The sequence below is a fragment of the Fonticula alba genome (genome assembly GCF_000388065.1).
Source record: "Fonticula alba strain ATCC 38817 unplaced genomic scaffold supercont2.7, whole genome shotgun sequence".
Classification (NCBI taxonomy): Eukaryota; order Rotosphaerida; family Fonticulaceae; genus Fonticula; species Fonticula alba.
Window position 1 is genome coordinate 2,129,508 of NW_009242977.1, and position 27,527 is coordinate 2,157,034.

At 69.8% G+C, this 27,527-nt stretch overlaps 5 protein-coding genes and 2 non-coding genes across 7 annotated transcripts in view; 5 read left to right on the forward strand and 2 right to left on the reverse strand.

Moving 5' to 3' along the window:
• The window catches only part of H696_04671 (serine/threonine protein kinase), a gene marked incomplete at both ends in the record, with an annotated part of 5,003 nt that extends 4,065 nt beyond the window's left edge, over positions 1-938 (reverse strand). Inside the window, one exon of the mRNA XM_009498541.1 lies at positions 254-938. Within this exon, the coding sequence (XP_009496816.1) occupies positions 254-938 (685 nt within the window). The remainder of the gene's footprint in view (positions 1-253) is intronic.
• Positions 939-2,059: 1,121 nt separating this feature from the next.
• Positions 2,060-2,133, forward strand: H696_04672. Its single transcript has one exon. It is a non-coding gene; the product is annotated as a tRNA-Ile (tRNA).
• Positions 2,134-2,686: 553 nt separating this feature from the next.
• H696_04673 (hypothetical protein) lies at positions 2,687-4,661 on the forward strand. The gene is made up of 2 exons (XM_009498542.1): positions 2,687-3,058; positions 3,234-4,661. The coding sequence occupies exons 1-2, from the start codon at positions 2,850-2,852 to the stop codon at positions 4,615-4,617; spliced, it is 1,593 nt and encodes a 530-aa protein (XP_009496817.1). The 5' UTR covers positions 2,687-2,849; the 3' UTR covers positions 4,618-4,661.
• A 718-nt stretch (positions 4,662-5,379) lies between these two features.
• H696_04674 lies at positions 5,380-5,453 on the forward strand. Its single transcript has one exon. It is a non-coding gene; the product is annotated as a tRNA-Arg (tRNA).
• Positions 5,454-6,306: 853 nt separating this feature from the next.
• H696_04675 (hypothetical protein) lies at positions 6,307-14,143 on the reverse strand (the record flags this gene model as incomplete). Its single annotated transcript, XM_009498543.1, has 3 exons — positions 6,307-10,920; positions 10,994-12,565; positions 12,676-14,143. The coding sequence occupies 3 exons, from the start codon at positions 14,141-14,143 to the stop codon at positions 6,410-6,412; spliced, it is 7,551 nt and encodes a 2,516-aa protein (XP_009496818.1). The 3' UTR covers positions 6,307-6,409.
• Positions 14,144-17,118: 2,975 nt separating this feature from the next.
• On the forward strand, positions 17,119-17,439 carry H696_04676 (hypothetical protein; the record flags this gene model as incomplete). The annotated part of the gene is made up of 1 exon (XM_009498544.1): positions 17,119-17,439. One exon carries the CDS (start codon positions 17,119-17,121, stop codon positions 17,437-17,439), a length of 321 nt encoding a protein of 106 aa, XP_009496819.1.
• A 1,519-nt stretch (positions 17,440-18,958) lies between these two features.
• Positions 18,959-21,175, forward strand: H696_04677 (hypothetical protein). Its single transcript, XM_009498545.1, has one exon. The coding sequence runs from the start codon at positions 19,060-19,062 to the stop codon at positions 21,148-21,150; it is 2,091 nt and encodes a 696-aa protein (XP_009496820.1). The 5' UTR covers positions 18,959-19,059; the 3' UTR covers positions 21,151-21,175.
• Positions 21,176-27,527: the final 6,352 nt, after the last annotated feature.

Consider the following 27,527-nt stretch of genomic DNA (forward strand, 5'->3'; position numbering starts at 1 on the left):
AGGTGGCCGGCGGTGCAGGCGGAGCAATTGGCGGAGGAGGTGCAGGAGGTGCAATTGGCCGAGCAGTTGGAGCAGGTGCCATTGGAGGGAAAGGTCCCGCCGGGGCAGGGGGCGACGCAGGCCCCGGCGTGGAGGAAGTGCCCGGCGGTGCAGGCCGTGCAGAGGGTGGCCGAGGTGCAGGAGGCGCAGTTGGCCGAGCACGCGAGGCAGGAGCCGCCGACGGCGACGAAGCCGGCCGGGCAGGCGGACAGACACTGGCCGCTGTGATGGAAATGGCCCTGGGAGCAGCTGCTACAGAGGGAGGGGGAGCTGCAGTGGGTGCACTCCTCTGGGCACGAGTAGCAGGCGTTGTAATCCAGGTAGAAGCCCTCCTCGCAGGAGGAGCAGCCGGATTGGGTGCACATTTGGCAGTTGATCGGGCAGAAGGCCTCGCAACTGCGATCGACCATCAGCGAGTAGGGCTGGAGGCATTCAAGGCAATCCCGCCGGCTGGGGTCGTATATCTGGCAGCCGGGGGCACAGAGGATGTCCGCTTGGTGGCTGGCATCCGGAAGGGCCTGGGCGATGGGGCAGAGCTTCCGGGCGGCGGTGCAGAAGACCCGGTCGCCGAAGGCAAAGGCCGCGCCCTCCGGGCAGGCCAGGCAGCCATACTCGTCGCAGGGGCCGAGGCAGGATTCCGGGCAGGCCGGCGACTGGGTGTGGGCCTGGGCCTGGGCATCCCACCGGAAGGGCAGGCCGTAGCGCAGGGCGGCGACCATGCGCTGGTCGCCGCCGGCGGCCTCGAGTGCCGCCGCCGCCGCCGAGTCGAGCACGGGCAGCGCCTGGCGGCGGGTCGGCAGCGAGTGGACCACTCGCAGCAGCAACGCGAGGCTGAGCAGGCCGGCGAGCAGCACTCCGGCGGGCCGGAGCGGCAGTGGCAGCCGGGCCGTGCGTGTCATCGCGGGCACGAGGAGGGGGGGGGAGTGGAATGTGCAAGGGCGGAGAGTGAGGGGAGGCGGGGGGGAGGGGAGGAAGGGTGCTGGTGTGCCGGCAGTCGGGGGTAGGGGACTGTTTCCGTGGGTCGGTCTTATGCCGGTGTCTGTCCGGGGGGAGGGCGGGTCCAGAGGGCACGGCGGCAATCTACAATGCCCGCGCCCGCGGCCCAGGTGGGGGCGTGGGGCGGGCGAGATCGGGTTGGGGGGCGGGCGCTTGTCGACGGCGGGTCACACGGGCGAGCACGACTGGCGTTTGGTCGACAAGAGGGGGGGGCATCGGGCCGGCCAGTCGGGGTGCGCCGGGTGGCCCGGGTGTGTTGGCTGAATGGCTTGGGCACCGCCAGTTCCGGGAGGCAGGGCGGTCGGACGGGTTGGACGGACCATCGCGCACCCTGTCGTCGGGCGGTTGGGGGGGGGAAAGCAGGGCGAAAACACACGCACGCACGCACGCGCGCGCGCCCGGCACCCGGGACAAAGGCCAGCCTGGTTTCGGCCTATCGGCAGGCATGTGGGCGGCCCGGGCGTGGGCCCTGCATGTTGGCTGGCGTCGGGGGAGGCCCGGCCCGCTATGATGCTGGGTGTGCCCGACCGCGCCCGGGGGGCGGGGGGCGGGGGCGAGGGGGGATATCACATAATAAACAAAAACACCTGGGGAATGTGAGGGGGCGGGAACAGGCGCCGGCAACGGGAACGCGGCATGTAGCAGGTCGGGCCCCCTTTTCCATGCCGGAGAGGCCCCCTTCTGCGGAGGCCACCGGCCGAGGGCCGGGTCACGCGCACCTACGTGATCAGGGATCCAGCGCGGACCTGCCATCGCCCGGGATGGCCTCGCACACCTCGGGAGGCATCCCACCGCTCCGGGGGCGAGGGGCCGCATCGAGGCCGGTCGGCTGGCATGCGGCGTCCGGCCCGGGGCCCGCCTCGCCCTGGTGGATGGCCCCCCCGACGCGCGTGGCCCGGCCAGTCGGGGGGGGGGGGGGGGGGGCGGACCTCCTTGCGGGTCTGCCGGCGGCGCGTTGCCGGCGGAGGCTGCGAGCTTTTTTCCACCGATAAATTCCGCATCTTGGGGGGCGTCCCCTACCGGTGGCCCCATAGCTCAGTTGGTTAGAGCGTCGTGCTAATAACGCGAAGGTCGTCAGTTCGATCCTGGCTGGGGCCAGATTCTTTTTGGGCCGGCGCGCGTTGGTCGCGCACTTGCCGACGGATCAGTGGCTCTTTGGAATGTCGGGGACGGTGGCATCCGGTGGCACGTGCGCACATCGGCCCCAGTTGCCAGGCGTGTGCGAGTCATCCTCGGGCCGGGGGGGGGGGGGGGGGGGGGAGAGCGCGAGCGCGCGCCGCCCTGACACCAGCCGCAATCCCCGGCAGCGGGCCCGGTCCTTGATCCCTCTCGCGGGCCCTGTGTGCGACGTGGTGGGAACGCGGGGCCCGCCAACTCCGGGGCCAGGCGCCGGGGCAAGGCCGGCGGTGCGAAAGCACGCCGGGCCTAGGCCGCGCATGGGACTTGCCCCTTTGGATGGGAGCCGGCCCGGACACATGCGCCGGGGCGGGGGGCCGGCCGGCGGCCGGCGCCTTTCCCTCGGCAATTTCGCTCCCCGGCCTTCCGGCCCCCGGAGGCGCTCCACAGGAGCCGATTCGCGTGGCGCGATCGCCGGCGGAACAAAAGGCACCAGGCCGGGGCGCGGTTTGGCCGTGGTCGCCCGAGCAAAAAGGCTCCACGATCACTGCCGTTTGTTTTTTTTTTTGCGTTTCGGATCCGTCCTTTCCCTCCGCCGCTCCCCCTGCCTTCGTCCCCTCCGCCTGTCGTCTTTGGCTGTCGCCCCCTCCCCCACACGCACACCTACTCCCCCCCCTCCCCAGCCTACCCTTTGAACCATGCGGGGTGGACGCCGCTCCGGTGGCGGCGGCATGAGAAGCAGCTCGCGCTCTCGAAGCCGATCATACTCCCGGTCCTCCTCGCGACGGCGCTATCGGTCGAGCAGCAGCACCTACTACTCGTCCGGATCCAGCGCCGACTGCGATTGCAGCTGCTGCGGCGGGCTTTTCTGCCGGGCCATCTACTGTTGCGGGCCCCCGAAGAATTCGTGCGCGGCCGTCGGGCAGCCATCTGCCTCCTGCTTCTTTGACTGCCTTCCCCAGGTCCCGCCCCCCCTCCCCGCCGGTGTGTCTGCATTGCCGACTGACCATGGCCATTCCCCCCCCCCCCCCCGCCCCGCGCCTGCCCATGCCGCGCCGCGTGCGGATGCCCCTTTGGCGCAGGCCGCTGCCGCGGATTGTCGTCGCCCATCGGATGATCTGCTCGTGGTTTTGCTGGTGGGGCTTCATCCTGTCCTTCGTGGCCATGCTGGCCTGCGTGTCCTTCGTGCCGCTGTACACATCGCGCTCGTGGTCCCTCCCGCCGGCCGGGACCTTCACCATCAAGGTGAATCCCCACTTCTTCGACGGGGTGACCCCCCTGTCGGGGTCGGCGGTGCAGGCGTACTTCCTGCCGGCGGCGGATGGCCCGCCGGAGCGGGTCAGCCAGCTGACCGGCGACATGGTCACCGAGGTGGAACCCCCCGGCGGGGGGTTCTATCGAGCGATGGAGGTCTACCTGCCGGCCGGGGCGCGGGTGACTTCGATCCTGGCCGGGCAGGTGTCCTGCCCGTTGGATTATCTCATCATCCGGGGGAGCACCAACTTCGACGATTGGGCCTATGGCGATTGGGTGCCACTGGAGTGGGAGGGCAAGCTGTGGCCCGGGCAGGAGCCCTTGACCGAGTGGCTGCCGGTCAGCCGGTCGGACCACTACTTCTTCGTGGTGTACAACTCGCTGTCCGGGCCCTGCGGCGCGGGGCCGCTTCACTTGCAGCTGTCGACGGAGGCCCCGGCGCACCGGCTGCCTCCCGCTCGGCGGGTGGCCCTGGGCCAGAGGGCGGCCGTGTCGAATGCCGACCCGGGCATGGGGACGATCATCTTCCACACCTCCAGCTCGCTGGAGTACCATGACGCGCGGGTGAGCTACTCCCGGCGGCCGGGGGCCCTGGACCTGGTGCTGGGGCTGAGCATCGGCCTGCCGTATGGGCTGGCGGTGGTGGTGGCCCTGGTCAGCTGGCTGGTGATGCGCGTGAGCATCGCCCGGGATCCGGACCTGCTGAAGAGCACGAACCGGCGGCTGCCGGTGTTCGACGAGATCCGGGAGATCAGCGGCCCGATGCGGCCGAGCAACAGCGCGGCCGAGGAGCTGCCCACGTCGGAGGAGCTGTTTGCCATGTCCGCCGACTTGGAGTCCCAGGCTCGGGGCGCCGCCTCGAAGCCGGTGGCCGGCTCGAGGCCCGCCAGGGCGGTGCGCTTCGCCGACGAGGACCCCGGGCCGTATGCCTCGAAGGAGATGTCCCTCATCTCACCGGGTGCTTCGTCGGTGAGCTTCCAGGCCGGCGACGATGGCGCGGACGATGGGGAGGGCGGCATCATGCTCGTGCCTCTGACCGAGAGCCTGCCCCCCGGTCTGCCGTCTTCCGGTGGGCCGGGCGGCGGGGGGCCGGCCGGGGCCGAAGTGTCCCCGGACCGGTCGGTGCCCGACATGCCGATGTCGTCGCCGCCGCCGCCGTACTCGGCCGAGTCGTCGCCCTCCTCGGCGGATGACGGCTGGTCCAAGTACTAAACGCCGTGTGTTTTTGCGATTGGGAATAGACTTTCCTCTGTCTGTGTGTGTGTGTGTGTGTGTGTGTGTGTGTGTGTGTGTGTGTGTGTGTGTGTGTGTGCTCGGTTGTTTGGGGGCATCGGCGGTGGTGGTGGGCGACTGCCGAGCTCCTGCGCGCCTGAAACACTCCGGTTCTGGTGTGCGATTCTGGGGGACCGGTGAGGGCCTTCCCTGAACCACCCAGAGTGTTCCGTCCCGAGAGGGTCACCACTCGGACGTGGACACAACAACAAAAGAAAGGAAAGCTGGTGATCTGCGTCTTTATAGAGAGTACATCAGGGACTGAGTCACACCGCTCCAGGGGAGCGACGTACAGAGGCAGGGAAACGGGTAGTCACGGCCTCCGCAAAGAGAATGACTATCCTTCAAGGTGCTGAGCCCTTGGAGGGGAGGCGCGAAAAGGGGGCCCTTATATAGGGGTGCCCGGAAAAGAGGAAATACATGGGAAAGAAGGGGAAAACGAGAGGGAATGGGTTGCATCGTTGACGGGCGATGCTAACACCCACCTACGGGGAAAGGGGGAAAGAAAAATGGATCTCCGGCCATTTGATCACGTGGAGGGCGTGACCAGATTTTGGCGGGGAGGCGACAGCAGGGGAAAACAAAGCAGGGCGAGGTGAGGCAGGTGCGGAGGAGGTGAGCGGAGCGAAGTTCCGACGCGGCGTCGGAGGTGACATTATGGTTACAGCGCCATTTGAGTGCAGGCGGTGGGGAGGAAAGAATGGCCGCGTAGCTCAATTGGATAGAGCACCTGACTACGGATCAGGAGGTTGTGTGTTCGAGCCGCATCGTGGTCACTCTTCTTTTTTCTTGCACCCCGCTGGACGGCCTGTTTCCATGTGAGTGCACAGGGGCCCGGGCGTCGACGCGCAGGATGCGAGGCGTGCTTGTGAGAGGTGGCGCGCTCCGCCGGGGCCCTTGCTGGCAGGCTGGCGTTCGCTGGAGGGAGGGAGGGCAGGGACCGGGCAGGGGGCGGGGCCAGACAAAAACCATTATTGTTGTTTTTTTTTTCCATTTTCAAGTGGTGTTGTCATTATCGCCCAGCCGCTTGGGGCCGAAAGGGGGGGCGGGATGACGGCGGGTTTCAGCACGGCGAGCGTGCCAAGTCTTAACTGAGTGGAGCATGTCCGTCAGAATGCGGGCTATTGTGTTGGTCACTCCGGGGGCTAACCCGAAGGGAGCCCCGGGCGGCATTGGCGCGCATCCGGGTGCAGAGGAGCCCCCCGGCGGCGCCGGGGATTCGGCGCCTGCGGCCGGGTTGGCGTGGAGCTCCCCTGTCGGAGGAGGGGGGGAGTGGCGCCCTGTGCGCGGCCCCCGGCTGGTGGTGGCCGAAGGGCCGGGCCCAGGCGCGTCCACCCCGGGGGAGCTGCCCTTGTCCAATGTGCTGGGCGGCGCGGTGGCTTTCCGTCGGCCGCGTGCGTGTGGTTTGATTCACACACACACACACACACACACACACACACACACACACACACACACACACACACACACACACACACACACCCTGTCGTCCGTGCCCCCAATGTCACCGAGAGCCGCGGGCAGGGCAGATCCCCCCCGAGGCAAAATGTGCGTTTGTGTGTTTGCGTGAGGGGCGCCTCGGAGCGGGGGGGGGGGGAGGAGGAACTGGACAGGCAAGGTGCCGGCGAAGTGTGGGATGTCGCTGTATTTCGGGTGTCGGTGCACCTCGGCGCCGGCGCGCGGGCGGCGAAGGCGCGGTACAGGAAGGATGCCAGCTAGCGGAGCCGCTCTGCTAAGGCAGGATCTCGCCCATCTCCATGGATGTGTTGCTCATGCCCGGGCCGGCGCTGGAGCCGGCCTTGGCGCCGGTGGGCTTGCGCATGACCAGCACCACGACGACGGCCACGATGATGATGGCCAGCAGGGGCAGGCCTACCCCGAGGCCGATGGCCAGGGCGGTCTTGTTGCGGCCGGAGGACGGGACATCGCTGCTGCTGTTGCTGCTGTTGCTGCTGTTGCTGCTGTTGCTGCTGTTGCTGCTGTTGCTGCTGCTGCCATTGCTGCCATTGCTGCTACTGCTGCTGCTGCCATTGCTGCTGTTGCTGCTAGAGCTGCCACCTGGCGCACTGTCACTCGTGGAGGTGCTACTGTCGTCATCCGGAAGCGGAGGGGTGCACTCGGCCGAGGTGGGCCCGGTGCATGCAGCACACTTGGGATGGCAGGGGGCGCAGGCATCGGCGCCCGGGAGGCGATACGAGCCGGCGGGACAGGCATCCAGGCAGCCGGCGCCGGGGACGAGAATCGGCCGGGCCGGCTTGCAGGCGGTGCACTGGCCGGCCGCGGGGCCGGAGCACTCGGCACAGGTACCATCACAAGCCAGGCAGGTGCCGCCCTGCGCCGGGAAGGAGCCCGGGTTGCAGGCTTCGAGGCAGCCGACGCCGGGCTGGAGCAGGCGCCCGGGAGCGCAGGCAATGCAGGCGCCCGGGTCATAGGCGTCGGAGCACGTGCTGCAGGTGGCATGGCAGGGGAGGCAGTTGCGGCCGACGGCCGAGGGGACCATGTTGCTGGGGCAGCTGCTGGCGCATGTGCCATCCGTGACCGAGAGGTAGCCGGTGCCCAGGCAGGCAGTGCAGTGGAGGGGCTCGGGGCCGACGCACTCGGCACAGCCGTCGGCACAGGGCCGGCAGCCGGCCTCGCCGGTCGGGCTGTAGGAGCCGGCCGGGCAGGCGTCCAGGCACTGGCCCAGGGCGAGGAACATGGCGTGGCGGCAGCTGGAGCAGTGGGTGGCGGCCGGGCCGAAGCAGCTGGCGCAATGTTGGGCACAGGGCTGGCAGGCGCCGGCTTCGGGGAAGGTGCCGAAGGGGCAGCTGGTCAGGCAGCTGCCCTGGTGGGCGAGGGTGCCATGCTCACAGGTGTCGCACGCGAGGGGGCCGCTGCACAGCCGGCAGCCGGCCGGGCATGGGACACACGCGTGACCCTGGGTCGGGTCGCGGAAGAACCCGGTGTGCGGGCAGTCCCAGGTGCAGCGGCCGTTGACCAGCTGGACCGGGTCGGTGGCCGGGCAGGAGAGGCACACCTCCGGCCGGGCCGGGTCGCAAGTGGCACAGCCCGCGCCGCAGACGCCGCAAAGGCCGGCCTCGATGTTGGGATAGTAGCCCGGGGGGCACATGTCCGGCAGGACGCACATGGAGTAGGGAAGCAACAGGTAGCCGGGCTGGCAGCGCAGGCACATGGTGGCATCCTGGTTGAGGCATGTGGCACAGTTGGCGATGTTGCAGGGGCAGGCGCCGGGGCCGCCGGGGCAGGGGGGCGGCTGGCAGGCCAGATCCGCCCCGGGGGTGAGGATATCGGTGGGCAGGAAGCACCGGAGGCACTGGGCGGACTGGGTCCCGGTGCACTCGGCACACAGGGGATAGCAGGCGTCGCAGACGCCGGGGCTGGCCCCCGGGCGGGGGAAGCTGCCTTGAGGGCAGTTGGCCACGCAGATGCCGTTCGACAGGAAGTAGCCCTCCTGGCAGGAGAGGCACTGGCCGTGGGGGTCCTGCTGGCAGGTGGCACAGTGGTCCGGGCAGGCCCGGCATGTGCGGCTGGTCGAGTCGTAGATGGCATTGGCCGGGCAGGCGGTGCAGTGGGTCGAGGCGCCGGGGGCGCAGTGCAGGCAGTCGGTGCCGGCGCAGGCGACGCACTGGCCGGTGGCGGGGTCGAACCCGCTGCCCGGCGAGCAGGAGGTTTCCTCGCACAGGCCGGTCAGCTGGTTGACCGAGTAGCCGGGGATGCAGGCGTGGCAGTCGCCGGGGCCGGAGCACGAGTCGCACCGAGTGCTGCAGGGCTGGCAGCGGCCGGTGGTCTCGTCGAGCCAGAGCCCCGGAGCGCAGGCCGTGCAGCGGCCGGGCACCCCGGTGCAGGCATCGCACCCGGCCGCGCAGGCCACGCAGCCCCGGCCATCGGAGGTGCGGTTGTAGCCGGCCGGGCAGCCGGCCACACAGGCCTGCCCGTGGTCCAGGTCCAGCAGCCCGGCCGGGCAGGTGGCACACCGGCCGGGGCGCTGCACCGAGCAGGTGCCGCACGAGTCGTCGCACTCGCCGCACGTGCGCGGGTCCACCTCGCCGCTGGCCGCCTCGTCATAGAGCGGCCGCCGGCCCGCGGGGCAGGCGCACTCGGTGGCCGTGGCCAGCAGGCCCGCCGGGCAGGCGCAGTCCGGGCCGTCTTGCACCTGCACGGCATGCGCAATGCAGGCACAGGCATTGCCGGCCACATCGAAGAGGGTGTTGGCGCCGGGGCACACGCAGGAGAAGTCCTCCTGGCTGAAGGCAGTCCCGGGTGGGCATTGTGGGGCCGTGGTGTCCGGGTGGGCGTAGACCCTGACGCGCGGCCCGGCGGCGGTGTCCTCGGTCAGGACCACGTCCATCAGGCCGTCATTGTTGAAGTCCACGATCTGGATGACGGGACCGGGCGAGGCGGCGGCCTGCCCCGCGGCCAGGGCGCTGCCCGGCATGACCACCACCCGGCGGAAGGAGATGGCCTGGCGGTCGGCCGCCAGGGTGTCGGCCAGGTAGAACACCACCCGGCCGGTGGCCCGGTCCACCAGGACTAGGTCCTCCTGCCCGTCACGGTTGAGGTCCATGACGGCCAGCTCGGATTCCGGGCTGACGGCCAGGTGCTCGATGACCGCCAGCGGGCAGCCGGAGTCCCGCCGGCCGGAGAGGTTGCCCTCGAGGAAGGGGTCGGCCAGCAGGCCGGCCGGGGTGGCGAAGGGCGACGCGCCGTAGGCCTCCTCGAAGTCCCACAGGCTCTGGTCCGCGAGGCAGTCGAAGGGCTGGGCCACGATGCCGGCCGGGGCGCCGTCCGCCCGGACGAAGACCGCATGGGCCAGGGTGTCGGTCGCCTGGCGGTAGAAGAGGGCCTGGTGCAGGGGCACGTCGTCGCCCGGGGGCTGGAAGAACAGGAATTCCGGCTCCTGGTAGTAGCTGTGGATGAAGAGCACGGCCGGGCGCTCGCCGGCGGTGCCGGCCAGGGCCGGATAGAGGCTAGTGGCCGATGGCAGGGCCAGCACCAGGCACTCGCCCCACTGGTAGTCGACCCGAGGCACGCTGAGCCGGGGCCCGAAGGAGGGGAGGGTGATGAGCAGGGTGGCGATGGAGTAGGGCAGGTCCCAGTAGCCGGCCATCCAGGTGGGCAGCAGGAGGAGGTGCTCGGGCGGGGCGTCCGGGTCGGCGCCCGGGGCCCGGCGCAGGAGCGAGGGGATGCGCGGGTCGCGCTGGCCGTGGAGTTGCACCGGGGCGAAGGCCAGCTCGGTGGCCGGGTGCGGCAGGGGGAACATCAGCACCGACAGCGGGTCGCGGTGGGCACTTTCCGTTGGCTGGACCATGCCCGGGGCGATGACGAGCGACATGAGGGTGGCGACAACCGGCAGATCGGCGTCCAGGTCGGCCGGGCGGCGGACATACCCAAAGCCGTAGTGGGGCAGGAGGCGCAGATCGGTGTCGATGCGCGAGAGGCCGACACTGCCGGTGGAGAAGGGGGCCATGCTGAGCGCCAGGCCGGAGGCCTGCGACTCGCGCGGGGCAAGGGTCTCCCGGGTTTGGAGCCCGGCCAGGAAGGGCGGCGCAATCGGGCGCAGAAGCTCGGCCAGGCTGGTGACCGGGGGGAAGTCCGTCGGGTCGGAGCTGGGGTATTGGCTGGCGGCGGGCCCGCCGGGGGGGGAGGCCGATCGCATGGGGCCGGCGGCCGGGGACCGGGCGAAGAGGGTGGCGAAGCTGGAGAAGCCGGCGCGCGAAGGGGGGCGCGGCTGCGGCCGGTGGTGGCCGGCCGCCCGGGGAGACTGCGCGCCCATGGCGGCAAGCCCCCGGATGCCGGCATCCCAAGCAAGGAAGTCCTCGAGGACTTGGGGGAAGTTCACCTGGCGGACCTCGGTGGGCCGGCCATCGACGGCGGCCGGGCTGACCGGGATCAGGGTCAGGGCGTCGGCTTCCGGGCCGAAGTGCCCCAGGAGGCTGGGGGTGGCCGTGGCCACGGGCCAGGTCGTGGGCTGGCCTTCGAACACCAGGTGGGCCGGCCGGGCGTGCATGAGGCCGAGCGGCCGGAAGCCGGCCCACGATGCCTGGGGCATGATCCGGGCCCAGGGCAGGAAGGCGGTGGGCGACGGGGCGAGGCATTGGCCCTTGGCCACCGGGGCATCCGGGTCCGGGCAGGCGGCAATGCAAGCGGTGCCGTCCTCGGCCAGGAGGAAGCCGGTGTGGCAGGCGAGACACCGGCCATCCAGGCACCGGCGGCAGTGGGGCAGGCTGCAGGGCGGGGTGCAGTCTGCGCCATTAACAATGTCGAGTCAGTGGACCGGGGGCGGGGAAACAGGGGAAAGGCGGCGGGAGGACCATACCCTCCATGGTGTCCGGGTCACACAGGGCACACGGGACCTCGGGGGTGGCCACGCCGGAGAGGCAGACCGCCAGGTCGCCGGCCACCAGGGCAGTCGGCCGGGGGACGCAGCCGGAGTCGTCGGCCGTGCTGCAGGTGGTGGCGGACCAGGCGGGCCGCGGGGTGACGCAGGTGCCGAGGGTGCCGGCGCCGCAGCCATTGTGCGGGCCGGCCTCGGTGAAGAAGACCACCTTGCCGGTGTTCAGGCGGACGAGGGCCATCTCCGGCCGGCCGTCGGCGTCGAGGTCCAGGGGGACCAAGCGGATTTGGTCGGCAGGCGCGCCGGCGAAGGGCTGCATGTCCTCCGGGCGGCGAGGCACCACGGGCTGCACATCGAGGCGCAGGGCGCCGGAGGGGCTGATCTTGAGCACGGCGGCATAGGCCCACGAGCCGTCCCACAGGAAGAGCTGGACATGGTCATGGCGGGCGGTGTGCGGCACGATGGCCGCATGGAGGACCGGGGGCGAGGTGCCCGGAGCGTAGCCCAGATCGGCGGCCGTCAGCAGGGGCACCATGGTGTCCATGCGCGGGGTGCCGGCCGTCCGGGCGGTGAGGCTCGAGCGCCAGAAGAAGAGCAGCCCCGGCAGCCCCGGGGCATTGCCCTCGGCGGAGATGAGCAGCGGCGGGGGCGCGAGCCCGGCCGGGTCGGCGGGCAGCGAGTGTGGCTGGCCGCAGGGGGCCAGGTCGCCGGCCGGGGTTTCCAGCGACAGGAAGGCCGTGCGGGAGGAGCTGCTGGCCATGTCCTCGGCCAGGAGGCCGGTCCAGTGGTACTGGCACAGGACATCGGCCGGCTGGGCCGAGGTGGCCACCAGCCACCGGTCCAGGCCCGGGTGGTTGTCCACCGGGTGCCAGGTGCCGGCGCGGAAATGGCGGTTGGGCGGCACCAGGCGCCGGGTGCCGAGCATGGGCAGGGCCGCGGCAATGCGCCGGCCCGGGGCCGGCCGGGCAAAGGCCAGGGCGTGACCATTGAGCGGGGTCATGTACATGGCATGGCACAGCCGGGCCTCGGGGCTACCGCTGGCGGCCATGCATTCGACGGTGGTCCCGCCGGCATGCGGCACGAGGAGGGGCGCATCGCCATCCCGGCGAAGGAGGAGGGTGCTCAGGGCGTCGGCCCCGGTGGCGGTGGCATTGAAGTGGCCGCCGCCTGGCGCCGGGGTGGCATACGCCATCCAGGAGGTGGAGGCGAAGCCCATGTGCAGGGCCTCGGCCTTGATCGGAGAGGCCGGGCTGAGGTCCGTCTGGTAGAGGTGCCCGAAGGCGCACAAATCGTGGAAGGCATAGCCCATGTTGAGGCCGACATCGAAGCTGACCACGGCCATGCGCTCGAACTGCGCGGTGGCCACCACCTCCGAGGCTTGGAAGTACAGCGGCAGGGTGGGGTCATCCTCCACACGGACGCGCGTGGTCACGGGCGAGGCGGGCATGCAGCTGCCGTCCAGCAGGAAGGTGCCCGTGCGGCAGGTGATGCAATCGGTGGCGGTGGGACCGCTGCATGCGGCGCAGCTGCTGTGACAGGCGAGGCACTTGTTGTCTGGGCGCCAGGGGCATGATGGGGCGGGGGGGGGGGGGGGGAATGGGTCAATACCGGCAGGGGGAGCGGTCAAGGGCTGGCCCAATGAGCAGGGGCCGGGCGCCGCGCACCGTCACCGAGGAAGAAGCCCGCGAGGCAGGCCTCGCACGGGAAGTAGGTGTTGAGGAGCTGGCGATGGGCCAGGGCGCAGGTGCAGGCCGGATGGACATGCGGGCCGCCCTGGTGAATGCACTGGGCCTTGGGGCCGCAGAGGCACGTGGGCGCGGCGCTGTGCAGCGAGTACAGGCGGATGGCGCTCGGGTCGCTGTCATGGGCGAGGGCGATGTCCAGGTGGCCATCACCATCATAGTCGCCGCTGGCCAGGCCGACCCACCGGCCGGAAGGGGCATCCGGCACCAGGGCAAAGTAATCAATGGCATTGAGGGTCATCGGCGAGGCGGGGGCCTCGGCGGCGGCGTCGCGCGGCCCGGTCAGCACCAGGACGCGACGACCCCCGGCGATGATGAGGTCGTGGTGGTCCGGGGAGGTGACGCGCGCGGCGGTGGCCTTGAACAGCTCGCCGGTCCAGGTGCCGGGCGGGCTGCCGCGGTAGAAGTCCGCCAGGTCGATGACGACCGGCTGGGCGAACTGGTTGCCGGACAGGAGGAAGAAGAGGGCCGGGGCATTGGCGGACCCGAGCCCGGGGAGGACCACAATGTCCGAGGCATTGCCATCGCCATCGAAGTCGCCGACCACCATGCCGCCAGGCAGGAAGCCCGGTGGCAGGACGGCCAGGATGCGTTCCTGGCAGAAGCTGGCGCCCAGGAAGTCCGACAGCAGGGTCAGGCAGTACCCCTGACCGGGGTGGTCTTCGTGCTGGCTGGCGATGAGGGCCTCGGCGTGGCCGTCGGCATCGATGTCCACGGCGATGGCCCCGCGGATGTTCTTCAGTTGGGGGAAGGTGTCGGCTTTGGAGTAGTCGTGCTCCGGGTCGGGGCCAAGGACCTGCACAGCGATGTAGGTAGGGTGGCCGGCGAAGAACTTCACCAGGGCCCAGACGGCCGGGGCGTCCTGGCCATGGGGGAAGGCCGACACGACGACCGACGACAGGGTCGAGGCCAGGGAGGACCCGACGGCGAAGAGGCCATTGCCGCGGAGGAGGACCGGCGGGCTTTGGGCGAGGAAGAGATCCGCGAGCTGCCCGGCCAGCGGGTTGTACAGGGTGCTGGTGGGCGCGAGTGGGGCCCGGGGGAAGGGGCTGGTCGTGAGGCAGGACACGCTGCCGGGGCCGGCGTGGATGAAGCTGATCGGGGCCCCGGGGCTCGGCCGGGCCGTGTAGTGGGTCTCATAGAAGGACAGGTCGGCCAGGCCGTCGCGCGTGCCGGGCAGCAGGGTGTCCTGGCTGAAGAAGTCGCAAAAGTGGATGTCCCGGTTGAGATCGATGGTCGGGTTGTCCGGGCCGGGGATCGTGTGGACCCGGATGTATTCCAGGTGCGAGGGGGTGGGCTGGAGCCCGGCCTCGGCGAGCGGCGCGGCCGCCAGCAGCAGGATGCCCAGCACCAGGGCCAGCCACGGGAGCCGGCCGGTGGGCGGGATCATGGCGCCGGAGGGGAGGAGGGGGATAGAGGGGCTGTGCGTATGGAGCGGGGGGGGGGGGGGGGCTAGGAACGGTCGCAGAGGGATGGGGAGGCCAGCCTGATGGGGGGGGAGACGCGTGAGGGCGGGAAAGAAGGTGACAAGAGATCGAGCACGGTGCGGGCTGATATAGGTGCGCCGGGAATGGGCCGGGCTGCCGCTGCACCCGGTGGCTGCCCGCCGGAGAGGGGGACCGGAGGCTCCGCCCGCCTCCAGGCCGGGTGCCGGTTGGACTGGGGATCCACCCGTTTGGGGGCCCTGCGAGGGCCGGGACAGGGGATGCGGGGAGTACCGCGGCGGGACGCGCGGACCGGTGGCTCGCCCCCCAGTGTCCTGGCCCTCGGGGGGGAGGGGCGAACGCAGGCAAGACGCCGGCACCCCTGGGCGGACGGTGTGTTGCCGTGGCCCCCGAGCAGGGGGCCAGCGTGGGAGCAGCGTCGAAGAGCCTGGTCAGCAGGCACTCGGCTCGGCGGGTCGTGTGCGGGCACTGTCAACCAATGCACATGCCGTGTGGTGCAGGGCCGCGATATTCTGGGGGCCAAATAGACCCTCAGCTGAGGTCCGGAAAAGCAACCGGGCGGGCCTGTGTGTGGGTGTTGCATGCGTGCTGTCCCCCTCGGGCCCCTGCGTGTACCTCCCCCACCTGGCCAAAAAGGGGGCCGGCGACCAGGGGCAACGACCACGAGCCAATGCCGCGGCTTGTGTGCTTGTCTGCCCGCGGGTGGCAGGCGGAATCTTGGGGGCGCGGCGGGTGGTCCCCTCGTACGGGGCCCCCACCGCGCCATGCGTCGCGCTCGGGCGAATAAAGGATGGCAAGAAAGAAATTCGGACCGGGGGAAGGACATCCAAATGGCCCCTGGAACAGGCCACCACTTGTAATCGAGACCGGTATTCCGGTTAATGTGACACTTCGTGGGCATTTTTCCCTGGTCCGGTTGTCTGGCCGGCTGGGAGAGGAGCGCATGCTCCCCCCGAGCCCCGGGTGCTTGCTGGTCCGTCGGATGTTCCCACATTCGCCAACTGCGGGGGGCCTCGAGCCTGTGGGCGGCGTTGGCTCCGGTGCGGGGCACGAGTCGGTCTCGTGCGGGGGGTCACATGTCCCGCATCTGGCCGGGGCGCGCGACCGGCAGCGAGGCGGCCCCCCGCCACCATCTGGGTGGGAAATCCGGACGTGGGCCGGTTGCCGCGCAGGGGACCCCCTCGGAGGTGGTGCGGCGCGCTGGCCGGCCTCCTAGCCTTGCCAGCTTGGTGCGCGCGTGCACGGGCGCGGTGTGACGCTCGTGAGGGCGGCATCCAAGGTCGAAGACCATATCCGAGCCGGGGCGGAGCGTCGAGACCCGAGCGGGCACCCGTCATCGAGCAACCCCCGGTGAAACAAACACAGCTTCTCACCAGGAAGCCGCCCTTGGGACCACGACACGGACTCTCCAGTCGAACCGACGCGTGAGCATGCTGAGCCGCGCGGGGCGCGCATCGCTCGAGGGGATGCCCAGCAGGAGGCCACGCCGCGCCCCGGGGGCGCACACCGAAGGCCGTGGGGATGTCAGACACACTGGAGAAGCGTCGAACGGAGCCGCCTCCGCGTCGGCCATGCACACGAACAGGGAAGTGGCACCGACGCCCGAGGACAGGGCGCCTGCCGAACACGCCAGCAGGCGGGCAGAGGCCCACCGTGCTCCCGGTCTCTCGGTCCGAGTCTGTGCCTGGCCATCGAAGGGACTCGGAGCATGGTTGCCACGGCCGCCGGGCCGACCGGCGCGCGCGCTCTGCCTTTTTGCGGCGGAAGGGGGGGGGGCATATTCTCCCCCCACGCCTCTCGTGCCCTGGCGGAGTGTGATGCCCGCTTGGGTCGCTGGCGCTGGAACCTTGCGTTTGGGACATCGGGTCGCGGGCGAGGACATTGGCGCAACGATCGCCTGAGTGCGATCCGCCTGGCCAAAGGGCGGCGGCGGTGTGTGCGGTCGGGGCACCCATGGCACCAATGCCAGGGGGGGAGGGGGGGGGGCCTGGGCATCGGCGTGGCCACAGCATCCCAGGAGCAGGGCTGGCCGCCGGTTGGCCAGCCACTGGCGGCACTGTGTCTGGCGAGATCGCCGGCGCCCGGCGCGAGATCGGTGGCGATGGGAACGACCTAACCGGGCATGCAGGCGCTCGAGTGCACTGGGGGAACCAGGAGGGGCACCTGGTGTTCGTGGAAGAGACGGTCGCGGCCGGCGGGTTCCGCCGGTGTCGGATGGTGCTCCCATGCCGATGGCACACCTGCCGGGGGGGGGGGGGGCGGCTCGGAGTGCTGGACATGCTGGCGAAAGGCCGGGGCATGGGTCGCCGGCGGCCGTGGGAGCGGGCGACCAGGCTCGTCCCTCTGTCGAGAGGATGGATTGCCATGCACCGGCCCGTTGGCCGCGGGCTGTGCCGGCGGAAGGCGTCAACCGGGGCACAAGGGGGGGGCAAGGCCGGTGGGGCCAGCTGCACCGGCCGATGGGGCGATTGTGCTGGGGACGTCCCCCGAGGAAGTACGCCCATGTGGGCTGGCATGGCAAGAGCCGGCCAGAGAGGGTGGCGCCGTGCCCGGGGGAGGGGAGGGGGGCCCCACTGTGAGCCCGGTACCAGGACCAGTGCGATGGGGCAGACGGCCCTTTGCCCCGGCTCGGTGGCAGAGCCCCCCCCCCCCCCCCCCCGGCGGGGCATCAAGTACCGTCGGCACCGGCCGAGAGGGGAGTGCTGCCACGGCCGACGTCTTCCCCGGGGACTTGCCTGGCCGGCGGGTCCCGGGTCGCCGGGGGCCGGACGCAAGCATGAGGGCCTTTCGCTCGGGGCCATCACGCGTGGGCCAGGCCCCGGGCGTGGCAGACCGAGGATCCAGGCCGGCGGTCGAAGCTGCTTGGGGCGCATGCAGGCCGACGGACGAGCAGCCCACACCAAGGGCGCGAAAGGGAAGCATGTCCACGCAGCCGGAGGGCCGGGCCCCGAAGGTGCCAGGATCCCGCACCGGCGCCGCGTGTCACTTTGGCGAGTGCATGCCACCGGCGGAGGAGGCGCGGGCCGGTCGCGGTGGGACGGTGCTTGGGCTTACCCTGCGGCAGGTGACACCGACGCAGCTCGAGGGGCTGAGAGGGGCGCATGTCTCGGACGCTGAGGCCGGGGCCTTGGGCCACGCTGGGGAAGGACGGGCGCGGGAGGAGAATCGGGACCTCGTGTTTGAGGCGACGCGGGATTGGATGCCGGCGACCGGGGGGCGGGGTCGGCACCGGGGCCGGTGATGTGTCTGGCGGCCAAGGGGGCACGCGCGCCGGACTGCGGGCGGCAGACAGAGGGGCACAGCCCGGAGCGGAGACAGGGCGACAGGCGCCGGTCTGGGACGGACTTGGCGGCCCGGGCTCGACCCGGCCGGGACACGAGCCTGGCGCGTGTGCCGGCGCTCGCCCCGTCCGGGAGCCAAAACAACCGACGCGCCGCAGGGCGGGGCGGGCACAGCTGCCCTCCCTGCGGCGGTGGAGATCGGGCTGGGAGGCCGAGTGGGCCATTCGTTGGCACCGTGGCACGTCTTCGCGCGCGACGCTCCGGTCTCCCTTCCAGGGCGAAAAAGAGACATAATATAGGCCGTGTTGTATTTTCGGGAGGCCGGGGGGAAAGTCCAGCCGGTGGGGTCCTACACGATTTCTCCAGCCCCTCTCGCCGGCCTTTTCCGCCCCTGCCATGCACCACGCGATGTTTACGTGTCCCTCTTTTGGCCGCCCTCACCCGTTGACCCTCTTCGGCCCTGCTGGCGGGACAGTGGCCACCCATGCGAGGGGGACTCTCTATCTCTCCCTGTCTCTCTTTTTCCTTTCGTTCCCTCCTCCTCGCTGCGTGTACTTGTCTGCGCATCCCTCGCACAAGTGGCCTCTCGGTGTCTCCATCTGTGTGCGAGCCGCGCGGCGTGTTGGGGAAGCCAGGATTCCTCGCCTCGGTCACCGGGGCGCGCCCCGGTTCGGGCGTGGCCCCACACGCTCCAACCGCATCTGTGGCGGCGCGCGCGCGCGGGCGCCTTGCGCCCTCCCCCCTGGCTTGGTCCTCTTTCTCCACGCTGGCGGCTTCCTCTGCGGACAGACCCGTCTGGCGGGCGGCGGGGGGGAGGGGCAGCGTGGACCGCAGGGCACCTCATGGCACGGGGGCCGGAAGCCCGAGGCCGGGAGGGCCGGGGCGGGGAGGGGAAGGGGGGACAGTGCGCCCGGGGAGGGGCCTGGGCTGGTGGATGTTTCTTTCCGGAGGGGCGAGGGCACGCAGGATCGGCGCACTATGCCGCGTGAGCGTTGTGTGGTGTCATGTGTGTCCCTCATGTGCGTCACATGCCCACTGGGTCCGCGGAGCACGCCGCCTCGTCGCTCGCCGAGCATGTCTTCGGACCGAAGTCGTCCATCTGGGAAGTGCCCACGGTGGGGGGGGGTGACCGCGCGCCAGGTGGTGTGGGAACGGGGCTCGTTCGTGCGCGGAGGGGCGGAGAGGGCTCTACGCCCGGGGCCAGCACACACACACAGGGCCATCTGCCGGGTATTGTGTGCGAGGGGGGCCGTCGGAACTTGGCTGGGCCGGGCCACGCAGTAAATTCCCCCCCTTGGTATCCTGGTGCGCGGCCAGGCTCCCTTGGCGAGACTGGCCTGTTTTCGGGATTATACCCCCCCCGGGTCGATGTCTTTCTTTATGGGCGGCCAGCCCCCCCCCCGGAGCCCCGTGGCTGTCTCAGGGCAGACAGTCAACCTCTCCCCTTCCTGCCCTGCTCGACCCTCTCTCTCTCTCTCCCTCTCTCTCTCTCTCTCTCCTCCCTCTCCTTTGCTCTCCCCCCCCCCCTTTAGTCCCCCATTACCACCTACCCACCCCTGTCTCTTCCTCCCCGAAGCCGGATGTTTGCGCCGGCTGCCACCGGTAGGGCCTTGTGCCGGAGCGGCTGGCTGCGGCTGGCGATGCTGGCCCGGCAGCCTCCCGGGCGTGGTCCTGCCACCTGGGGAGCCGCGTCGTTGCTGTTGAGCGGGATCCGGCACGCCGCCATCCGGCCCCCCGGCGAGGGCGGCCCCCCGATGCACCCGCAGAGGGCCTTCTCTTCGGCCGTGCCGAGTGTGGCCACCGGGAACCCGGCGGCCGGGCAGCACCATGGCGATGCCGCGGAGTGCGCCGGAACGCGCCTCTGCCAGGCCATCGAGCTCGGGGAAGCCCCGCTGCCACAGGGCTTCGACGATGTGGAGCACTTCCGGCTGTTTTTGCGGCTTGCCGGGGACCCGCGAGCGAATCGGCCACTGGCCAGCTCGTCCACCATCGGCCGACTGCTGGGGATGGATCGTCTCTCGGTGCAGGCCCTGCTGAGCCGCTATACCAGGGACTATGGGATTGCGCCGCCGAGGCGGTCGGGTCACATCATCCTGCCGGGCCTGGGGCCCGGGCACCCGGTCTTCGAGGATCTGATGGTGCTGGCCAGGAGGGATCCGCCGGTGGTGGGGCTGACCTTGGCGCGGCTGGTTTGCCTGCCCCCGAGGCAGGTGGACGAGCTGCTGAGTGAGCATATGCCCGAGCTGCTGGAGGGGCCTACCTTCCAGCGGAATGCGTGCATTCGTCGGCTGAAGCAGCTGGTGAATGTGGTCCCCCCCCTGTCGTATCGCATGATGTGCATGCTGCTCTCGATTGACCAGAATTCGGTGATGAGCAACATCAGAAGGCACATGCCGGAGTATGCCGATCGGGCGGTGGCCCGCGCGCCGGCCGACCAGCTGGAGACGATGCGGCGGCTGCTGTCCGACCGGAGTCTGGATCCGCTGCCGTCCCCGCGGGAAGTGTACACCCAGTCGGGCTTGAGCAAGTCCACCTTCGACATCCACGGCCCGTCGCTGCATGCGGAGTATATGATCCGCCTCCGGGGGGCGCTGCCGCCGGAGAAGCTGGCCTCCATGCGAGCGCTGCTCCAGGAGCGGCGCCACACTCTGAGGACCATGGCCGATGAATTGGGCATGACGGCGCTCACCCTCCGGTGGTACATCAGGCACTATGAGCCGGAGGTCATTGTGCCGGCGCGGAATAACATCCCGATTCGGCATCTTTCCCTGCCGCCGGACCGCAAGCAGCTGACGCTGACCGAGTATACGAGGCGCTTTTTGCCGGCCGAGTCGCCGGTGCATGGCCTGCCGGATGCGGAGCTGGCTACGCGATTGAGCGCGAAGGGCCTCCCCTCCTTGCGGCATTACAAAAAGACCTCATTCAATCCGCTGGTCCATTGCTCGGGCCCGGGGACCGACCTGCGGCCATTGGCCAAGGACCTTGACGCGGGTCTGGAAAGCCGCGTGCTGGCCCTTGCTGGGATGCGACCGGCCTTGACGAGATTGGAGATCAGCGAGCAATTGGCCACCACGCATCGGTATATTGCGGATCTGGTCCAATCGTCCAGCTGGCCGGCGGACTTCTGGCTTCACGGGTCGCGACGGGTGACCCCCCCCACGCGGGAGGAGATCCGCTCGCTGCGGCGCTTGGCGAGCGAAGTCCACCCGGCTGGCGGGCGCATGAAGTACACGGTGCCGGAGCTGGCTGCCGCGATGGGCTGGTGTCCGGACCGGCTGTATCACCGGTTGCATGAGTGCTGTCCGGAGTACTTCTTCCTGGCGCTGGCCCCGGAGGCGGGGTCCGGCCCGGGGGGGATGTATGTGCCGGAGGGGAAGCTGGATGCGCTGCTGGCCGCGGTGGAGGGCCAGTACCCGACGCCGGTGCTTCACCAGGTGGCGGCGGATCTGGGGTGTGCCCTGCCGCAGGTGGTGAACTCGCTGCGAGCACATGCCCGTCGGCAGGGTGGCCGCTTTACGGCGTCCAGGTATGCGCAGCATTCGGCCGGCCGGGTGTTCGAGTTGAAGCATGTGTTTCTGGAGGATCCGGCGCTGTACTATGTGAATGGGCGCCCGAGGCTTTGTCCGGAGGCCTCCCGCATTTACCGGAACGCCAAGCAGTATCTCGAATGAGTGAATGCACCTGTGTATCACTGGGTGCTATTGTTGTTGTTGTTGTTGTTGTTGTTGTTGGAGCGGTGGGGGGGGGTGATATGCCTGCGCCATTCGTGGACGTTGAAACATTGAACTGGATTTGGCGGGTCGAGCAGCGTGACACCGGAGCAGGAGAGGAGGAAGGCCAGGCGGGGGAGCGGAGCATGTACGTGGCGACGCCGATTGAGAGCATGGGCATCGTGCTGCTGCCTTTCGGTGTGAATGGGGATAGCCGGGGCGTGCCCTCCCGCCGGGCAGGTGTGAGATGGGTTCGGTGCTTTAAATGAGCCACCCTTCGGCCCGGTATGTTGTTCCTGGGGGGGGGGGGTGCCCACAGGGTGCTCGTGCGCATGTGTGTCGTGGACCATTGGGCCATCTTATGGTGCAGGGAGTCCTGGTGATGGGCGAGCGGAGGCGGCGCGCGAGGAGACGTACACGCGGGTCCTGCGGTGGGGCTTTGTTCGGGTCTTTGGGGGCAGGATCGAGCCATGGGCCACGCGGCGGGCGAGCGCCATTGTCGAGTCCTAGGGCTGACTCGCGCCCGGCTGCCGGCTTGTCGGCCTCTGCCCGGCTGGGAGATGTCGCCAGGGCGTGGGCAAGCCGCCACCAATGCCCAGGCGGCCGGGACCCCCGGGGTCGAGGATCGGTGAGTGCCTCGTCACCGGGAGGGGGGGGGGGGGGGGGGTTGCTGCCAGCCAATCACGCAGGTGTCGTTTGCGGCGGGCGCCCGGTGGGGCGAATGGAGCCTACTTGGAGGCGGTCCTTCGGGATTGGGGGAATAGATGTGTTGCCTCGCGCTGCGCCTTCCTCGCATGCGCTGCGACCGCCAAGGCATTCCATATGGTGCAACGAGGGGATGCGGCAGGAGCGGGCGGCTGCCTGTAGCGGCGTGCTGGGAAATGTGCGGGCGTCTGTGTGCCTCTATGCCCGTGTGTGTGTGTGTGTGCCAAGACATAGGGGGTGCTACCTAGCGGGGGGTGAACCATGCGCCTGGTAGCGTTTCGCCGGTTGGCAGGGTCGGCACATGGGCACAGCCGAACACACAGCAATCCATGTGGCCGGCGGGAGGGATGCGCTCCAACCCCCGAGGGGGGCATTCGGCACACGGGTTGCACGGGGGCTTGGTGCAGGTGCCGCAGCAGGCCTCGGGCCACCGGCATGACGCGATTTCGGTCCCGGAGGGGCAGGCGGCTGCACAGGCGGCCTCGTGCGCGAGCAGCGAGTCAGCCACACGGGGCAGGCAGCGACCCCTCGAGGTGCATGCGGCACAGTCGGGCGCACAGGGCACGCGCCGGGCGGCATCGGCATCGGTGGGAGGGGTGCCTGGCGATGGTGGCCCTCGACACAGGCCTGGCATAGGTTGGGTGCACCGGTGCACAGGGTATACGGGGCGTCATGCGGAGCCCGCCGGGCCGGAGCTTGCATCCTCGCTCGGGGGATGCGAGCCGGTGCATAGGGAGGGGATGCGTGGATCGCGGGACACGCAAGGACCAGGCCCGCTTGGCAGGCGGGACACTTGTCCTGGCTGTCGCAGGCGGCGCACGATCCGGAGGAGAGCGCGCACAGCTGGCCATCCGGGCAAGGCCGACAGGCATGACGGGCCGAGGGGCGGTGAGCATGCTTCGCCGGCGGCCGGGCGTGCGGGGCCCTTTCGCGTGTCGATGCCACCGGATGTGCCAGCGGGGGGGGGGGGGGGGGGGGGCGGCACCGCAGGAGGCCAGGCGGGGGAAAGGGTCGCCAGCATGAGCGGCGCATTTGTCGACGCGAATGCACGTTTGGCGGGCCGATGGGCAAGAAGCACGTGCCCGGGCCGGTGGAGCACACTTCGTCGGGGAATCTGGACTGACACGCCAGCCGGGCAGACGCCACTGCCGTTGACGCCGGCTCGGAAGCAGCTACATCGGGTGTAGGTCGGGGCATTGGAGCTGCTGGTAAAGGTGGGGCACGCCCCTGTGAGCAGGGGTCGCCATGGCAGGGGGTACATGTGGCAACAGCGAGTGGTGCGGGGCGAGGAGCCTGTGGGACGGCCGCCGCGGCCTGCTTGGCTGTGAGGCCTTTCAGTCGGGACGGCGGCTGCTGCATACGTGGCGGGACATTGGGCGCAGGAGGGGGGACGGGGGGTCGCAGGTGCGGGCAGCGAGGCAATATCCATTGGGGTGGCGATATCCCTCATGGCAGGAGGTAGGCTGGCTGGGGCGGGCGCGTGCGGGATGTGCGTCGGGGTGCGCGCGGAACAAGAGTGGCTGGTGGTGTTGGGGAGGGCGCGTGAAGGGCAGCTACCGTGGCCGACCCGGTCATAGAGCGAGGCCCGGCAGTCCAGCTGGAGAATGTATTGGTGCCGGTGCTGCGGGCGCCACCAGACAGGCGAAAGGGCCCAGCACGGCCGGCCGGGTATGCAGAAGCGCTTCGGAAGCCGCGAAGGCAGGGGGCGGAGCAGGCAATGTACGTGCGCTTCCGCCGAGGAGAATTCCCGCGGGTGGGAGAAAATGCAGCCACCGCTCCATGTGCGGCGTGGCCGCCTCGCACAGCGGGATCAGCCGGCCGAAAGAGTGCATGCCCGGCAGTCCGGGCGGCAAGTGTGGCAAGTGTGGCCCCGGGATTCATGCCCATTGGAAGCGTCGGATGTACGCTCGAGAGAGCAGATCCAGGCGTGTGGCGAGCACAGGGCATTGAGGTGGCGCCGGTTTGGTTGAAGGAAGTGGCCGGGGCATAATGGGCAACGGTTGTGGGGCAGCACCATGACCGGGGAGGGGCACGGGAGCGTAGGGGCGGTCGGAGTGCCCGGAGAGGGGACAGTGGCGGGGGACAGCGAGCGCACACTGCCCAGCAGAGGCAGCAACAAGCCCCGGCCAAGAGCCGAGCAGGGGCGCACGACTGGGTGCTGGGAGGAGGGCAGGCGAGGATGGCGAAGGGGGGGGGGGGGGGGGCCGGTCGGGTCGCCGCGACCTTGAGAAGGCGGGGGCGCAGCCCGGCCCCCGGTTGCCACTGTCGGTGGGGGCGGCCAATGCGTCGGCAGATGCACCGGTGAGATGCCCAACGCATTCCGCATATTACACTTTCTTCCGGAAGGGCTGTTCACCGAAAATAGGGGGATTAAATATGGCCAGCGAACATGGTGTGTGTGCATGTTGGTTTTTTTTTTTAATTTTAAGGGACCCGGGCCTGAGCGGCAGCCGGGGCTGGCGGCTCCCCAAGCCCACTCCGTGCATTTTCTCCTTTTTTTCCCCCTGCAATGCCCACCCTTTTTTTTGCCTCCCCCCTCCCTGGTTCCTCCATGTGCGCCTCTAGCCATCGAGTTGCTGGCCTGCCGGCGAGCCGGTCTTCCTGAGAGGGGTCAGCGTTTTACGCCCCCGGTGACGGCCCTGCCTATGTCGGTCTGCTTGGCATGGTCCTGCGCGTGGGCGAGCCACCTGCGCGCGTGCAGTGGCGCGCGTGGTCCGCGAACTCGCAGGCGGGGGTGCTCCTCCCCGGGCGTCCTCCGCGAAGGCCGGTGCCACCGCCGCCCGGTGGCCCGTGCGTGCATCCCCCCTCAGGGAGGGCATTGTGTGCCTGGGCGGCCGGAGCCCCTTGACGCCATTTTCCGGGCGAACCGCGCGCGAGTCCTCCATCCTTGCTTCCGGGTTTGGCTCCGGGTGTCGAGTCGCGCGCCCGCCCTGGAGCAAGCGCTCGCCAGTGGCACCGCCCGCCCCACCCCCGGGCCACCCCCCTGCCATGGGCCCATGTCTCGGGGTGTATGCAGGCAGTCTTCCCCCCTGTTCGGCCGCCATGCTGGCCGTCTGGCGGTCGGGGCAGGGGGAGGCATCGAAGCCGCGCCTTCCGCCGATGGGGGCCGACTCTGCAAGTGTGTCCAGGCGGCGCGCGGGCTGCATGTTGCACTGCCCTTGTGGGGACTCGGTTGCTGTTGCGCCGTCGCACAGGGGGGCAGGGCCCCGCACCCCACGGCCAATCTCGCCGTGGCGGGGTGCGCCTGTGCTATTGCCTGTCGCAGGGCAAGCAAGGATGCCGGCGATGTAGCGCATCCCGGCGGACGTGGAGAGGAGGCGGGGCGGGCCACCGAAAGGCGCCTGCGTGTGCGCAGGGCCCATTCTCGGGTCTGGTGTTGACTCTGCGTGCCGCCGGGCCAGGGCTGATCCCCCTGGCCTGGGTGAGAGGCAGGGGGAGGTGCTGCATGAGTATGCCAGACTCAGCCTCAACCACCCGCATGTGGGGGGGGGGGGGGGGGGGGGGGAGAGATGTGTTTGCAGCCGGCGGGCCAGGCCCCGAAGACCATGCCACGGGCGATGGCGCGTGATGTGGTGGTGGGCATATGATCCTGCATGTGACATGGCGCGACGGCTGACTCCATATGCTGGTGCATTTCGTCAAGAGACTTGGACCTGGGGGGTGGGGTGGGGGTGGGGGGGGGGGGGGGCAAGTCCAAGAGGCACGCACAGGGGGCTGGTGTGGAGGCTCGTGTGTTCCTCTTCGGAGGTGCTGCGACGAGGTGCTTGCCGGGTGTTGAGCGGCATTGCCCGGGGCCTAGTCGCGGGGGATCCCAATGTGGGCGGGAGCCGTGTCCGTGAGAGAAGCACCTTCCGGGGGGAGGGTGGGGCACGGGGCGTGCGGGGCGGGGCGGCTGCCGCACATCTGGCGTGCATGCGGCCGCCGTCTCAGTGGCGGCCGGGAGGCAATGGCCCCGGGTTCAAGAAGGGGAGCGCGTGCCAAGATCCCCCTTCTGTCCTACATCGGTGCTCTCTTTGGGGCTGCCTGTCTGGGATCTTATGTCGATGTTAGCAACACTGACTGCTGCCGAAGAGGCACCAGGCTCGGGGAGGGCCGGCCGTGGGGAATATGGCATGGTCGGCTGGCGATCGGGGGCCTCTGTGGCGGGGAGGATATGGAGCCTCTCCGAGTGCTCCTGCTCCATGCCGACGTCCTGTCGAGGAGTCGCGACACATTCGTCTTGCTGGGGGGGGGGGGGGGATGGATCGTGTGCTGAGCCGAGATGCTCGGGTGCGGCTCGCTGTCCCGATTGAGGCGATCCTCGGGAGAAGGCACGGGTGGGCCTGGGTAACGGGCACTCGGCGGCCTGAGTGTCCGATGAAGTCCGTCCGGACGAGCCGCGCCAGTGCCGGGGGCCCCTCTCCCTCGGCAAGCGCATCTGCCACCGGGCCGCATGGGTAGCCTGTTGGGGGAGGGTCAGGTGAATGTGCCGGGGGCGTGGACATGCAGGTGCTCTCTCGGTGACCTGTGCAGCGGGCTGTCTTGCGAGCAGTGCAGGCTGTTGAGGTGGGCATTTTTGCGGCCGTGTGCCCTGGTCACTCGACGTGCGCCTTTTGGTGGAAAGATTGATCATGCACGGCAGGGGGAGCGGGATCCATCGGCCGACGGGGGGCTGCTGCTGCTGCCATGAGACGTATGTCTGCGGTGTGGCAGTCTACCAGACCGACGGGGAGCCGGCAAGGGGCGGGGCCAGCCGGCCGACGGGCTCTGTGGTGGTGTGGATTAGTGGGATGGGCGGGCTGGCTCCTCTGGTTACCACGGTGGGGGATTCTCGAGTGGGGGTCATTCATGGGGCCGGCTGTGTGGATGGGTGGCAATGTGTGAGGCGAGTCCCGAGGGCCGGGCGTGGGGGGTCTGTTCGGACTGGGTCCACGGGTGTGTGGGTGATTGAGCACTCGCCTGGGGAATGGCTGCCATGGGCCATGGAGTTGCGCGAGGTGTCTTGTGGCGGCGCACCGTGAGCAGCACCATTTGCCGGATATGGGGTGGATCGCGGCAGCCCGAAGAACCAGGTATGTGTACGCGATCCTCGGAGGGGGCGCTGTCCGGAAAGGGGAATCGGTGTGAAGCGACCCATGGGGCGCCCTTATGTTGCGGGGGGCCTCCTCTCGGGTCTGGGGCCGGGAGCTGGTCCCTGGCACGGGGGGAGGAAGATGACTATGCCGTTCGTGGGGGTGGGCACGGCCATGGCTCCATCAGGTGGAAATGCATCAGCATGCGAACCCGGCGAGGGGCTTGCTGCAGATGCATGGACCTTGGCACAAGGGGAGTGAATCCCCACGGCTGGCCATGGGAGCGGAGAGTTGAAGTAAGAGCTGGGAGGTGGGCATCGGGAGCGGTGGTGGGAGCTGGCTGCTGGAGCCCGGGGGAGGAGCCCGGCCTATGGGCAGGATCTTGTGTGGGGTTGATTTGGTGGGATTGTCTCTGGGCGTGTGCAGGGGGAGGATGGAGTGCTCTTTGGGGATGCATGGAGGAGGGGCCGAAAGAGGGGGGGTGGAAGGGCGAGGTGCGGGTGTGTCCGCGTGACCAGTTCGTGGAATCCGGGGCCATCGGGGAAGTAGGCGGGCTACGAGGATGTGGCAAGTGGGAGGGGG

Bases quoted from the DNA above. Each gene is read 5' to 3' on its own strand.
- H696_04673 (XM_009498542.1), top strand. From the start codon at position 2,850: ATGCGGGGTGGACGCCGCTCCGGTGGCGGCGGCATGAGAAGCAGCTCG. The intron at 3,059-3,233 runs GTGCGCGGCCGT...CCTTTGGCGCAG, and splicing joins TGCGGGCCCCCGAAGAATTC to GCCGCTGCCGCGGATTGTCG.
- H696_04677 (XM_009498545.1), top strand. From the start codon at position 19,060: ATGTTTGCGCCGGCTGCCACCGGTAGGGCCTTGTGCCGGAGCGGCTGG.